The 13,695-nt window shown below is 43.6% G+C and overlaps 1 protein-coding gene and 1 long non-coding RNA gene across 3 annotated transcripts in view; one reads left to right on the top strand and one right to left on the bottom strand.

The window, feature by feature from the left end:
* ATRN (attractin) overlaps positions 1-11,489 on the bottom strand; it is a gene marked incomplete at its 5' end in the record, with an annotated part of 267,247 nt that extends 255,758 nt beyond the window's left edge. For both annotated transcript variants that reach the window (XM_084626766.1, XM_084626767.1), the window contains one exon: positions 10,921-11,489. In XM_084626766.1, the coding sequence (XP_084482892.1) occupies positions 10,921-11,489 (569 nt within the window). The remainder of the gene's footprint in view (positions 1-10,920) is intronic.
* A 61-nt stretch (positions 11,490-11,550) lies between these two features.
* Positions 11,551-12,251, top strand: LOC311519814. The gene is made up of 2 exons (XR_014711390.1): positions 11,551-11,685; positions 11,898-12,251. It is a non-coding gene; the product is annotated as an uncharacterized lncRNA (long non-coding RNA).
* The last annotated feature ends 1,444 nt before the right edge of the window (positions 12,252-13,695 follow it).

The raw sequence follows: 13,695 nt of genomic DNA, 5'->3' as shown, positions 1-13,695 counted from the left end.
TTTCTTTTCACATCATAATTTGGCCTATGGAATCTGTCTTGTAAAGATGCACAAGACGGAAAGAATCTAATTTGACTTTCAAAGCCCAGGCTACGTGAGGCTTTTATGTTTTTAAGTGACATCTTTTTACTTGCAGATTTAATACATTTGTTATGGAAATTGGTGAGACAATTAATATAAAACCTCATTATGCCATTTTTACAAAGTCATTTTTAGAGCAGAAATGCACTTAATATTGCTAAGCTACTTCTTCAGTGAGAATTTCCATATGGAATTTAAACTTGGAGACTAAGATGTGAAAGCTTAACAAGACAAGTACAAATAAATTGAAAACTGATTTGATTAAACTGAGATGAAAACGTATTTCTAGGTGTCAAGTACTGAACTATATTAAGTAGTAATACTGCATTTAATGTTTGGCACCAACAATAAGCTTGACATTGTACACAACACAAAGTTTCAAGCAAGAACTGTCCTAAAAATTTACAATTTAAGTGAGGGAAGAAAGGCCAGAAAAAGAAATCCACATTTGGGAATTGCAAATTTGAGAATTTCTTTTTTTTTTTAAATTGGGCAGGGCGAGCTGGAGGGGATTATGAATTCAACCTTTGGACACTGAGGCACGAAGAAATTGATGATGGGTGCAGGAGTGATAGTGGTGCCATTCTTAAATAGATTATAAGGCAATTTCATGCAGATCAGGCAGCATGGAAAAAAGGCAAGAAGAAAGAAGCAGAAGATGGAAACAAAGCACCAGTGACAGTGATGTAGTCACAGAAATAGAGTAATTTAATTCAAAATTCTTATGTGCAGCAGCAGATTTTCACAATTACTGTAATACTCTGTATTTGCTGCTCACCAAGTCCAGCTTTCAAGACAGGCCACAGGGTGTACAGAAATACCTTAATATACAATTACATGGGGGCTCAATATTATTAAAATTACTCTAGTCCTGCCCCTCAGACTTTTCAAGGGTTTGTGATAGTTTGTTCCTCCATCACCCAACCCCTCCTCTGTCAAGTCCCACAAGTCTCAATCCTAATTCCTACTTTATTTTTTAATGTATTAGAGGCTTAAGTTTAAGACACCTTGAAGAAGTGATTTTTGAGAATGGATTTAAAGAAAAGAGGCAGGCAAAATGGCATATGGGATTGAGAAGGAAGTTCTAGGCATAGAAAACACAGAGACATACAGCTAGTCAAAACAGGAACATTTGAAGGATCTCTCCATAACACCCTGCTATTATGTGAAAGGGATCTTAAAAAAATATTTAAACCTGCCCATGCAACTATCAGGTGTCATTACCCTCAATATGCAGCACATTTTCAGAGCAATTTGTCACAGCCAAATGTATCTTACGTGACGACCACAGGTTTACCTTTACTGCTCATAATTTGCGGAGCTTAGTGAAACAAACCTGGAGAGTGAAATTTGTCACACATACTGCACATGGTAACATTTAGCTTCACTTAGATGCAAGTGAACAGCATCATTGGTCTTGATTGTATCAAAACTAAAATTAAAGACTGCTCCTGTGAAGACAGCATTTTTATGGCTGACTTAGAACAACGCTTCCTCAGCTCTCGTCCCCAATGCCCCTACTCTACTTGCGCTACATTGATGACATCTTCATCATCTGGACCCATGGAAAAGAAGCCCTTAAGGAATTCCACCATAATTTCAACAATTTCCATCCCACCCTCAACCTCAGCCTGGACCAGTCCACACAAGAGATCCATTTCCTGGACACTATGGTGCTAATAAGCGATGCTCATGTTGGGAACACTTAACCACCACCCTACACCGGAAACCTACTGACCGCTATGCCTACCTACATGCCTCCAGCTTTAATACAGACCACACCACACAATCCATTCTCTACAGCCAAGCTCTATGATACAACCGCATTTGCTCCAACCCCTCAGACAGAGACAAACACCTACAAGATCTCTATCAAGCATTCTTACAACTACAATACCCACCTGCTGAAGTGAAGAAACAGATTGACAGAGCCAGAAGAGTACCCAGAAGTCACCTACTACAGGACAGGCCTAACAAAGAAAATAACAGAACGCCACTAGCCATCACCTTCAGCCCCCAACTAAAACCTCTCCAACGCATCATCAAGGATCTACAACCTATCCTGAAGGAAGACCCATCACTCTCACAGATCTTGGGAGACAGGCCAGTCCTTGCCTACAGACAGCCCCACAACCTGAAGCAAATACTCACCAGCAACCACACAACAGAACCACTAACCCAGGAACCTACAAAGCCCGTTGCCAACTGTGCCCACATATCTATTCAGGGGACACCATCATAGGGCCTAATCACATCAGCCACACCACCAGAGGCTCGTTCACCTGCACATCCACCAATGTGATATATGCCATCATGTGCCAGCAATGCCCCTCTGCCATGTGCATTGGTCAAACTGGACAGTCTCTAAGTAAAAGAATAAATGGACACAAATCAGACGTCAAGAATTATAACATTCAAAAACCAGTTGGAGAAAACTTCAATCTCTCTGGTCACTCGATTACAGACCTAAAAGTGGCAATACTTCAACAAAAAAACTTCAAAAACCGACTCCAAAGAGAGACTGCTGAATTGGAATTAATTTGCAAACTGGATACAATTAACTTAGGCTTGAATAGAGACTGGGAGTGGATGGGTCATTACCCAAAGTAAAACTATTTCCCCTTGTTTATCCCCCCACCCCCACCGTTCCTCAGACGATCTTGTCAACTGCCGGAAATGGCCCACCTTAATTATCACTACAAAAGGTTTTCTCCCACCGCCACACCCCTGCTCTCCTGCTGGTAATAGCTCACCTTAAGTGATCACTCTGGTTACAGTGTGTATGGTAACACACATTGTTTCATGTTCTCTATGTATATAAATCTCCTCACTGTATTTTCCACTGAATGCATCCGATGAAGTGAGCTGTAGCTCACGAAAGCTTATGCTCAAATAAATTTGCTAGTCTCTAAGGTGCCACAAGTACTCCTTTTCTTATTTCAGGGGAAGTCATTTAGATTGACGGCAAATTGCCTAGAATGCTTAAGAATCCCATTTGGATACAGTCCTCACCAGAAAAGATAAGCTCATTTAAGTTGATAATAAAAGTGCCAATAGGAGACGTGGAATAATGAAAAATCCAGAGTGGCAGCTGACTCAGAAGGCTGATAGGTGATATTGACACAGAAATTAGTAGAGGAGACCAAAAAAAAAAAAAAAAGAACCTGAAATTACTTTAGCCTTGACCAGTGGAGACAAGGGGACTTTTACAATCAGTCTTTTTCTTTTCGGCACTGGCATGTTCTTGGATTTGGCAAAGGAAGTAGGAAATCTCCAGTTGTGCTGTTCACACCACAGAGCTCTTAACTCTCAGAGAAATGTAGGAGGAAGGAGGCTGTTAGATGCTGCTCTCCTCAGTGGTCTTCAGTTGAGCCCGCAAGTTTTTGACAACTTAGATAATTACACTAGAACAGTTCAGAGGTGCAACGTGAAAGAAGGAGAAAGACCCAGACTGACTTACATTATCCCACCACAAGAGATATACTTATGTCTTCTACTTAACCTTCTCTGACTTTTCAGCCATTGCTCATTTGCCATAAGGTGGAAAGTTTGAACTGAGGGGAAAATAGACTTTTAGGACAATTATGAAAAAACATAGTGGCAAGCAACATATTTGTGCTGGTCATTTTGTGCAAGGCAGATGAAAGTGAGGAAGCTTACATTGACCTAGGAACAACCAATAAAAAACTCCATATGTTCATTTGTCAATCTTTCCTGTTAAATTGTGCCCTATACAAAATGTCAGAGACAGCCTGTAGAGCAGTGGTGGGCAACCTGCGGCCCATCAGGGTAATCTGATTGTGGGCCACAAGACATTTTGCCGACGTTGACCGTACGCAGGCACAGCCCCCCACAGCTCCCAGTGGCCGCAGTTCCCAGCACGTCCCTGCGGCCTGTCACTTCCTGCAGCTCCATTGGCCAGGAATGGCAAGCTGCGGCCACTGGGAGCTGCAGGGGGCCATGCCTGTGGACAGTTAATGTCAGCAAAACGTCTCATGGCCCGCAATCAGATTACCCTGATGGTCTGAAGGTTGCCCACCACTGCTGTAGAACATAGGCCCACCTTATACTGGGTGAACGATAGTTTTAAACTGAGTTGGAATATTAGCATGAACAATAGGCCCAAAGCATTGAACCAAAAACAATGAAATAATGAGAAAAAAAGAGTTATGTTAAATTTGTAGTGACCCTTCAAAATGCCAGTGTTATCTTATTTAAGGATTGGGCTAAAGTAACACAAAGAAAACATGGTTAATTGGGTACTATGAGCAGTAAATAATTGACTATATCAGGAACTCCTTCATCTGGCCTTAGCTAAGGTCTGATAATTGGTAATGCCATTGCACTTGTTTGTTAAACGCAATAAAAAATAAACTCCTAAGATTCATTGCTAATACCTGCCTGACCAAGTTGGACTACTCCTGGCTTTAGCCCATTTGTAAGTATCTTGATCAACTACTTATAAATGTTTTGTTACTGTTTGCATCTAGTAAATTGCTCATTATTTAGGCATGTTTAGATGAATTGTATAAACACCATTCAATGTTTGGATTTATTAAAGAAATTTAAATTAGTATCTTGGTAACATCCTGCATAAATAATAATAATTCCAACATTGCCCTTGTCCATTCAGAGAATATCTGTGAAGATGAAACAATATGAAATAAGGGTGAAAGTGTCAGCTACAATTTTCTGCCTTAAAAGAACAGTCAATTTAAAAATCATAATTGTGCTGGAAAATGATACATTTTATAGTTTAAAGTATAGCGTAACTGAAAGACGATGGAGAAAAAATGTTTAATTTTCAATTTAATGTATACCTAGTGGTTCCCCTTGTACTGTCACTGTCCATTGTTTGTGTGGGTCTTTCATAGAACAAGAAAGGTTTTCTTTTCTTTTTTTAATATATATGATAATATGATTGTAAAAAACAAACAAAATGGCATGAGATCAGGGGAGCTGCAGTACCTGAAACTACTTATAACTCTTTGAAAGAATTTTTTTTTTAACTAGATTTGTAGTTGCCAATGTACCTTTAACTGTTGCTTGAGGGTTTTTATTTTGTTTTGTTTGATTCTTAACTTAGTTCTGACAATACTGTATCACTAACCATTTTGGCGACTGAATATATTTTGCTTGTTTGTGTTTTTCCAAAAGTCCCATTTTATTTTTAAGAGTGAAAATTGTGATAGTACTTTGCTAGCTAATGGCTCACTCAGCTAGTGATTTACCCACATTTTTCAACCACAAAATTCTACTTTACTATTGTATTCTTTGGTCATGTAAGTACATTACATACTCTATCATAATCAACCACTAGTCTATAACTGCTTCCATTAAGCTAATTCAAAATTATAATATACTTGTTAAACTATTTTATTTCTTAAAGTGTGGTTTTGTGGGGCTAAACACTACTGAAGAGTTTTCACCTGACCTCAGAAGTAGCTGTTATTTCAGTGGCAGATGGAGTGTCCCCTATACATGCAGTGTGCAATTTTTAAAAGAGTTAGGTATGCAACTGCACATTCAAAAGCATTTGGCCTTTCATGTACGCGACTACAATCATACATCTAGTTATCCATCTGCATGCATAAATATCTTATTTGCATTCAACTAATGTTTTGAAAAGACAAAATCAGTAATGAAGATATTTGCAGCTGAAATCAGCAACTGACTCTATGAGTTCAGTTTCAGTGGCTTTCTTGGTGTAGATGTATTAGGACTGAAGATCAATGAATTATGAAACGTGTTTAACAAGGAATGCGGCTACGTAGCCAAAAGCTTCAGTGACACAATCAGATTGCCAAATAATGGACATAAACTGAACATTAAGCCAGACCATCTGAAGGAACTAGGTATGGATTGATCCACGTGGTGCTTGATTTGCAAGCAGGTTACATCCCTTCTGGATTTGCCATCATGGTGATGTATGTTTTGAAAGTCAAACCCAGAATTTGTAAATCCAACATTTTGGGAACTTTTTGTATTAAAAGTACTATATAGAATAGTGTTAATCTTTTAAGCATGACCTTTACCTAGCCTATACACAGGGAAGAAAGGAGAGCAGCAGAATACGGACCCTGGACTTCAGAAAAGCAGACTTTGACTCCCTCAGGGAACTGAAGGGTCGGATCCCCTGCGAGAATAACATGAGGGGGAAAGGAGTCCAGGAGAGCTGGCTGTATTTTAAAGAATCCTTAGTGAGGTTACAGGGACAAACCATCCCAAAGTGTAGAAAGAATAGTAAATATGGCAGGCGACCAGCTTGGCTTAACAGTGAAATCCTTGCTGATCTTGAACACAAAACAGAACCTTACAAGAAGTGGAAGATTGGACAAATGACCAGGGAAGAGTATAAAAATATTGCTCAGGGATGCAGAAGTGAAATCAGGAAGGCCAAATCACACCTGGAGTTGCAGCTAGCAAGAGATGTTAAGAGTAACAAGAAGGGTTTCTTCAGGTATATTAGCAACAAGAAGAAAGCCAAGGGAAGTGTGGGCCCCTTACTGAATGAGGGAGGCAACCTAGTGAAAGAGGATGTGGAAAAAGCTAATGTACTCAATGCTTTCTTTGCCTCTGTCTTTATGAACAAGGTCAGCTCCCAGAGTGCCGCACTGGGCAGCACAGCATGGGGAGGAGGTGACCAGCCCTCTGTGGAAAAAGAAGTGGTTCAGGACTATTTAGAAAAGCTGGATGAGCACAAGTCTATGGGGCCGGATGCACTACATTCGAGAGTGCTAAAGGAGTTGGTGGATGTGACTGCAGAGCCATTGGCCACTATCTTTGAAAACTCATGGCGATCCGGGGAAGTCCCGGACGACTGGAAAAAGGAAAAGATGGGTAGTGCCCATCTTTAAAAAAGGGAAGGAGGAAGATCCTGGAAACTACAGGCCAGTCGGCCTCACCTCAGTCCCTGGAAAAATCATGGAGCAGGTCCTCAAGGAATCAATTCTGAAGCACTTAGAGGAGAGGAAAGTGATCAGGAACAGTCACATGGATTCACCAAGGGCAAGTCATGCCTGACTAATCTAATTGCCTTCTATGATGAGATAACTGGCTCTGTGGATGAGGGGAAAGCGGTGGACGTGTTGTTCCTTGACTTTAGCAAAGCTTTTGACACGGTCTCCCATAGTATTCTTGCCAGCAAGTTAAAGTAGTATGGGCTGGATGAATGGACTATAAGTGGATAGAAAGTTGGCTAGATTGTCGGGCTCAACGGGTAGTGATCAATGGCTCCATGTCTAGTTGGCAGCTAGTATCAAGTGGAGTGCCCCAAGGTCCTCGGGCCGGTTTTGTTCAATATCTTCATAAATGATCTGGAGGATGGTGTGGATTGCACCCTCAGCAAGTTTGCAGATGACACTAAACTGGGAGGAGAGATACGCTGGAGGGTAGGGATAGGATAAAGAGGGACCTAAACAAATTAGAGGATTGGGCCAAAAGAAATCTGATGAGGTTCAACAACGACAAGTGCAGAGTCCTGCACTTAGGACGGAAGAATCCCATGCACAGCTACAGACTAGGGACCGAATGGCTCGGCAGCAATTCTGCAGAAAAGGACCTAGGGGTTACAGCGTACGAGAAGCTGGATAGGAGTCAGCAGTGTGCCCTTGTTGCCAAGAAGGCCAATGGCATTTTGGGGTGTATAAGTAGGGGTATTGCCAGCAGATCGAGGGACGTGATCGTTCCCCTCTATTCGACATTGGTGAGGCCTCATCTGGAGTACTGTGTCCAGTTTTGGGCCCCACACTACAAGAAGGATGTGGAAAAATTGGAAAAAGTCCAGCGGAGGGCAACAAAAAATGATTAGGGGACTGGAACACATGACTTATGAGGAGAGGCTGAAGGAGCTGGGATTGTTTAGTCTGCAGAAGAAAAGAATGAGGGGGGATTTGATAGCTGCTTTCAACTATCTGAAAGGTGGATCCAAAGAGCATGGATCTAGACTGTTCTCAGTGGTAGCAGATGACAGAACAAGGAGTAATGGTCTCAAATTGCAGTGGAGGAGGTTTAGGTTGGATATTAGGAAAAACTTTTTCACTGGGAGGGTGGTGAAACACTGGAATGCGTTACCTGAGAGGTGGTGGAATCTCCTTCCTTAGATATTTTTAAGGTCAGGCTTGACAAAGCCCTGGCTGGGATGATTTAGTTGGGGACTGGTCCTGCTTTGAGCAGGAGGTTGGACTAGATGACCTCCTGAGGTCCCTTCCAACCCCGATATTCTATGATTGATTCTATACAGCTCTAACTATCCTTCACCATGTACAACCAGACCAGTACCACCAAGGACGAAGTTGAAGCCAAACCCAGGCAAGACAGAAGTTTTGCTTGTGGGCACAAGAAAGCATCTTGAAGAGTTCACAGCCATGGCACAATCTCTTTTTGGTGTGTACGCACCCACAATTGATCAATTCACTTCATAATTTAGGAGTGCTCCTGGATTCCTTGCTGAGGCTAAGCGCTCATATGATAGAAAGTATTAGTCACAGATGCTACTGTCTCTGGTTCGGTAGGTGAGGCTGTCCCATCCTAGCAGACTATGACCTGACTGCAGTTACCTTTGTCACCTCCTGTCTTGACTATAACAATGTAACATTCCTAAGGGTTGATGGCTTCCTGTCCAGTTAATTCTATACAGTACAGAATGTCTCCTCAGCAACAAAGGCTACCTCAAACACATGAAGTCTGTCCTTTGCTCTCTAGACTAGCCTACCACAGAATACTGAGGTTAACTTCAAGGTCTCAGTCCTTACCTTCAACTTGTTCAAAGGCCTAGGCCCAGCATATCTCAGATCATCTCTTTGCTGAGAACCACAGTTGACCATTCTGCTCCTCAGAGAGTAATTTTCTACAAGGGTAAAGCTCAATTGTGCAAGAAACAGAGCCTCCTTGGAAGCTAGTAAGAGACTATGAAATGAACTCCCACAGAAACTAAGAATCATCACCACCTTCCTTGCACACTTTTCTGACCTTGCCTTCTCTAAAATGCCAAGCAGGTGTGTACATTTTAAAAAAAAAATCACAAAATCCTACTAAAACAAAACACTACACTGCACACAAAATCTGAGAAAAGAATGAGAAAGAGAGAGAATATAACCTGCATAACAGTTGTTAGCCACATCATTTAATACATTACAGAAAGGTGCTCTGATGCTACAGTGATGAAGAATAAAAACATACACAGAAAAGAATAAGCAGATCAGAAGCCAACAATTTAAAGCTAAGGCATTCATTCTTCCATTAAAAAATATGTAACTAACCTTTACGTAACATTAACATCTGTGAGAGTTTAGTAGGTCAATGAACCAAAATTTGTACTAGATGTCAAACTAGGTGTTGCAACACAAGCATAAAGGAATCGTGGCCAGATACACATTAATCGTTAACATCTAGATAGGAACAGAGTTACTCATCTGTGTTAGTCATGAAATTCAAATACACAAGGAAGTCTACCTCCTTTCAAGAATGGTCTCCTTAAAATGAAACAACCTGAAAGATATCCCAAAACTAGTTGCACATAAACTAACAAATATCAAATGATGATTTCAGAATCAAACTGAACTCCATCAACCAGAGGGTGCAGACAACATTCAGTTCTTTGTTTCTAACTCAGTAAGAACTTTAAGAACCAAGCAATTGATTTCAAGAGCTGGCATGGCCAAGGGTTATGTTCCTCACAAATACTTCACAGCCAGCACATCAAGGGGAACTAGGATCCAGCCACACACGCTGTCTACAGAACACTCAACGTAGTTCATCTACATTAGCTGGATTTCCTTCACACAAATATCCAGTTGCCCTCAACCCCAAGATAGCTTTCAGACAGAGGAAAAATCAGCCTTGCCCAAAAAGGACCAAGTACCTAGCATTTGCTTTCTGACCCCACTAGCTGGTCTCAACGAAGAAACTGGACACCTCATTCAAACACGATTTTGCTTCCCCATCAGAGATGCCACTGCCTAAAAGAGCCAAAGCCCACAAAACATACTCCACAGTCCCCTCCTCTCCTCCAGAGCTCACCATACCCACAGGAGCCTAACCCTTGACACAGTCATGACCCATAATCCCTTTGTTGCCAAGATTGGAACTACCCAGAGAAGCCAGAGCCCTCATACGCACATCTATCCCACTAACCCCTTAACCTTTGATGAGGAGCTACCCAGAAACCTGCATCCCTCGCACATACACCCCTGCTGCACTCCTTAAGAACGGCCACACTGGATCAGACCAAAGGTCCTTCAAGCCCAGTATCCTGTCCTCTAACAGTGGCCAATGGCAGGTGCCCCAAAGGGAATGAACAGACAGGCTATCATCAAGTGATCCATACCCTGTCACCCAATCCCAGCTTCTGGCAAACAGAGGCTAGGGACACCATCCCGGCCCATCCTGGCTAATAGCCACTGATAAACCTATCTTCCATTAATCTAGCTAGCTCCCTTTTGAACCCCATTATAGTATTGGCCTTCCCAACACCCTCTGGCAAGGAGTTCCAGAGGTTGACAGTGCATTGTATGAAAAAATACTTTCTTATGTTTGTTTCAAACCTGCTACCTACTGATTTCGTTTGGTGGCCCCTTGTTCTTGTATTATGAGAAGGAGTAAATAACACTTCCCTATTTACTGCCTCTACACCACTCATGATTTCACAGACCTCTATCCTATCCCCCCTTAGTCGCCTCGTTTCCAAGCTCCTTCCCCTGGGGCTGCCTCCCCCGGGGACGGGACCAAGCCCCTTCTCGCAGCCACCGCAGCGATCCCCAGGGCGAAAGAAGCCAGGCCCCTTCTCCCACATTACGGCACCCACCCGCCCACGGGATCTGGCCCCTACCCCCAGCTCACCTGAAGCGGCCCCCGCAGTGCTGGCACTGGTCCCCCACCCAGCCGGCCTGGCACTCGCACTGCCCGCTGCCCGGCTGGCAGCGCCCGCCATTGGCGCACGGCTTATCGCACTCCTTCCCCTCGACCGCCGCCGCCGCCTCGGGCCCCGGCACCAGCAGCATCAGCAGCACCAGGAGAAACTGAGCCGGGGGGCGCCCCGCGGAGCGCCGCGGCCGCCCACCCTGCGAGCCCAGGCTCCCTGCCGCCGGCTGCCTCCGGCTGCTCCGCTCCATCTGCTGCCGCCGACTGGGGAGAGGGGAGAGCGTCGGACTCCTTGCCTCCCGAAGCCTCCCGGGCCGGGCTGAGGGACCGGACGGCGGCCGGCGAGGGCGCTGCGGGCTTCCGATACGGTGGCCGATGAGGAAGGAGGCTGCTCGGCAGCGCCGCTCGCACTCACTCCCTCTCCTGTCTCTCAGCGGCAGGACTGAGGAGCCCTTTGGGCCGCGGCCGATGACGTCATCACCCGCACGCCGTCCACTGACATCATGTCGCCTCCCGACTCGCTCTCCGGAGCGGATGGGGACTGCCATCGAGCGCGGGCAGCGGCGGCCAGAGCGGCGCGGGGCGGGGCCCGTCTTCTGCTACAGTGCCATAGAGCCGGGGCGCCCCGCGTCCAGCGACGGGCCCGGGCGGAGGCGCCGCTTCCCCCCCGGCGCTGACCGGCTCAGCAGCGCGGGGGACAGGAGGTGGCCATGCCTCGGAGCTCCGATGAATGCCAGAGCGCAGGTGCCCCTGGGTGACTGGCTGCTCGTCAACCAGAGCCTCGCCGGGGAGGTGCAGGCTGGGGAGTCTTCACCCAGCCCCAACCACGCTCCCAAGCCCGGAGCCAGCAGGCCCTGGATCTCCCCGGTTGTTACAGACCGCTGGCTCAGTCCCGGGGGGATGTTTGCAGGGCGGCACGTTCTCCCACTCATAAAATTCTTCTTTCTCCCTCGTAGCTGAAGAAAGCCTAAGGACTGTCTCACAAAGCCCGTCCAGCGCAGGGTGGAAGAAACAAACATCCACAAAAGAAAGCCCTGACTCAGTGAGGAGATGAGGTGGAGCCTGCAGTGGGAGAAAATTATTACTTATTTCTGTTCTAATGGTCATAGAGTCTGAGACCACTGTGATCATCCGGTGTGATCACCTGTATGACACAGACCATAGAACTTCCCAAAAATAATTGCTAGTGCAGGTCTTTTAGAAAAATAGCTAATTTAATTTAAAAATTGACACTGACAGAGAATCCACCATGACCCCTGGTAAATTGTTGCAATGGTTAATTACCTTTGCTGGTAAAAACTTACTATTTATTTCCTGTCTGAGTTTGTTTAGCTTTCACTTCTAGCCATTGGATCATGTTACATTTTTCTCTGCTAAACTGAAGAACACATTATTAAATATTTGATCCTTATATAGATACTTATACACTGTAATCAAGTCATCCCTTAGCCTTCTGTTTGTTAAGCTAAATAAATAGAGGTCCTTAAATCTATCACTATAAGGCATGTTTTCTAATCCTTTAATCATTCTCGTGGCTCTTCTCTGAACCTTCTCCAATTTATCAATTTATTATCTAAAGACTTAATTGCACTAAGCACTGTACAAAATAACAGACATCCCAAGCCCCACAGGTCTTACAATCTAGGATTTAGAGGCTAAATAACAGGTGAATAAACAGTTAACAGGTGGAATAAGAAGTACAAGGGAATAGAAAAATGTGAGCATTTGCATTGATAGTGCTCACCACTAATGACTAAAGGACATAGCAGTATATTAGTTTTACACTGAAACTCTCAAATTTCATACCTCAGTTACTACTGTGTAGCCAAAAAGTTTGCAATATCACAATGCTTGATGTATTCCAAAGAATCTGTAATTGGGAAGGGAAGTTGAATTCCCATAGCTACATTTGGGAGTAGTTAAAACAGATATTACTGGAGAAAGGGGTATGCTGTGGGCGTGCTTGACTAAAGAAGGAGTTGTGGTTGAGAATCTTCACCGTTCTTTAGGGGCTGGTCCAGGAGCACTAAAGAGTGAGAAAGAGCAAGTAGAACAATATCATCATCAGAGCTGTGATTGACCTGAGCTATCTGAGTGAGGTGACAAATACATTTCTAAACAGACTAATAGGAATGAGATTATTTGCAATGGGAAGAAGATGGAACAGAGCTCAAATTAAAGGTTTTGTTAGAAATAAGTAAAACCTCGATTATGGGTTTGGAGAAGTATGTGAAGTACTTAACGTGATAAGAGGCTAAATTTCACTGAAGTTACTGGGTCAGATTCATCTCTCGTGGCTCTCCATTGATCTGTTTAATAGCAGTGAAGTTACATTAAGGGTAAATTTAATCCATCGTTTTAAATTTGGAAAGAGGTGCATGGTAAGGCTGACGATTAAATTATTTTATTAAGTGGGAAATCAAAAGTGAAAGTTTTGGAAGCACTGTAAAAGGGAGGGGTTGAAGTAAGGTGCAGCAGTGCAAAGAATTATGTTTTTGAGGGTTGGGTAAAAACCTCATTGAAGCTGATGGGTGTAACTGTCACCCTTTATTTAAAATACCCTTAAGAAACCAATGAGCTTCTTTATGGAACCAGAAATCTGAAACAATAGCAGCTGCCACCTAAAATACAAGTATGTCACCACCCAGAACAAAGGTACATGTGGGCAGAGAGGTTTTCCTGTGTGTGGTTTTGAGTAGAGAGAAGAAAGAAAAACACTGTAGAAACATATAGAACAGGAACATAAAGCTAGAC

This window comes from Lepidochelys olivacea, assembly GCF_965140295.1.
Source record: "Lepidochelys olivacea isolate rLepOli2 genome assembly, chromosome: 4".
In the NCBI taxonomy this organism is placed as follows: Eukaryota; Metazoa; Chordata; order Testudines; family Cheloniidae; genus Lepidochelys; species Lepidochelys olivacea.
Note: the sequence above shows the minus strand (reverse complement) of the source record. Positions and strands in the feature narration are given on the sequence as shown.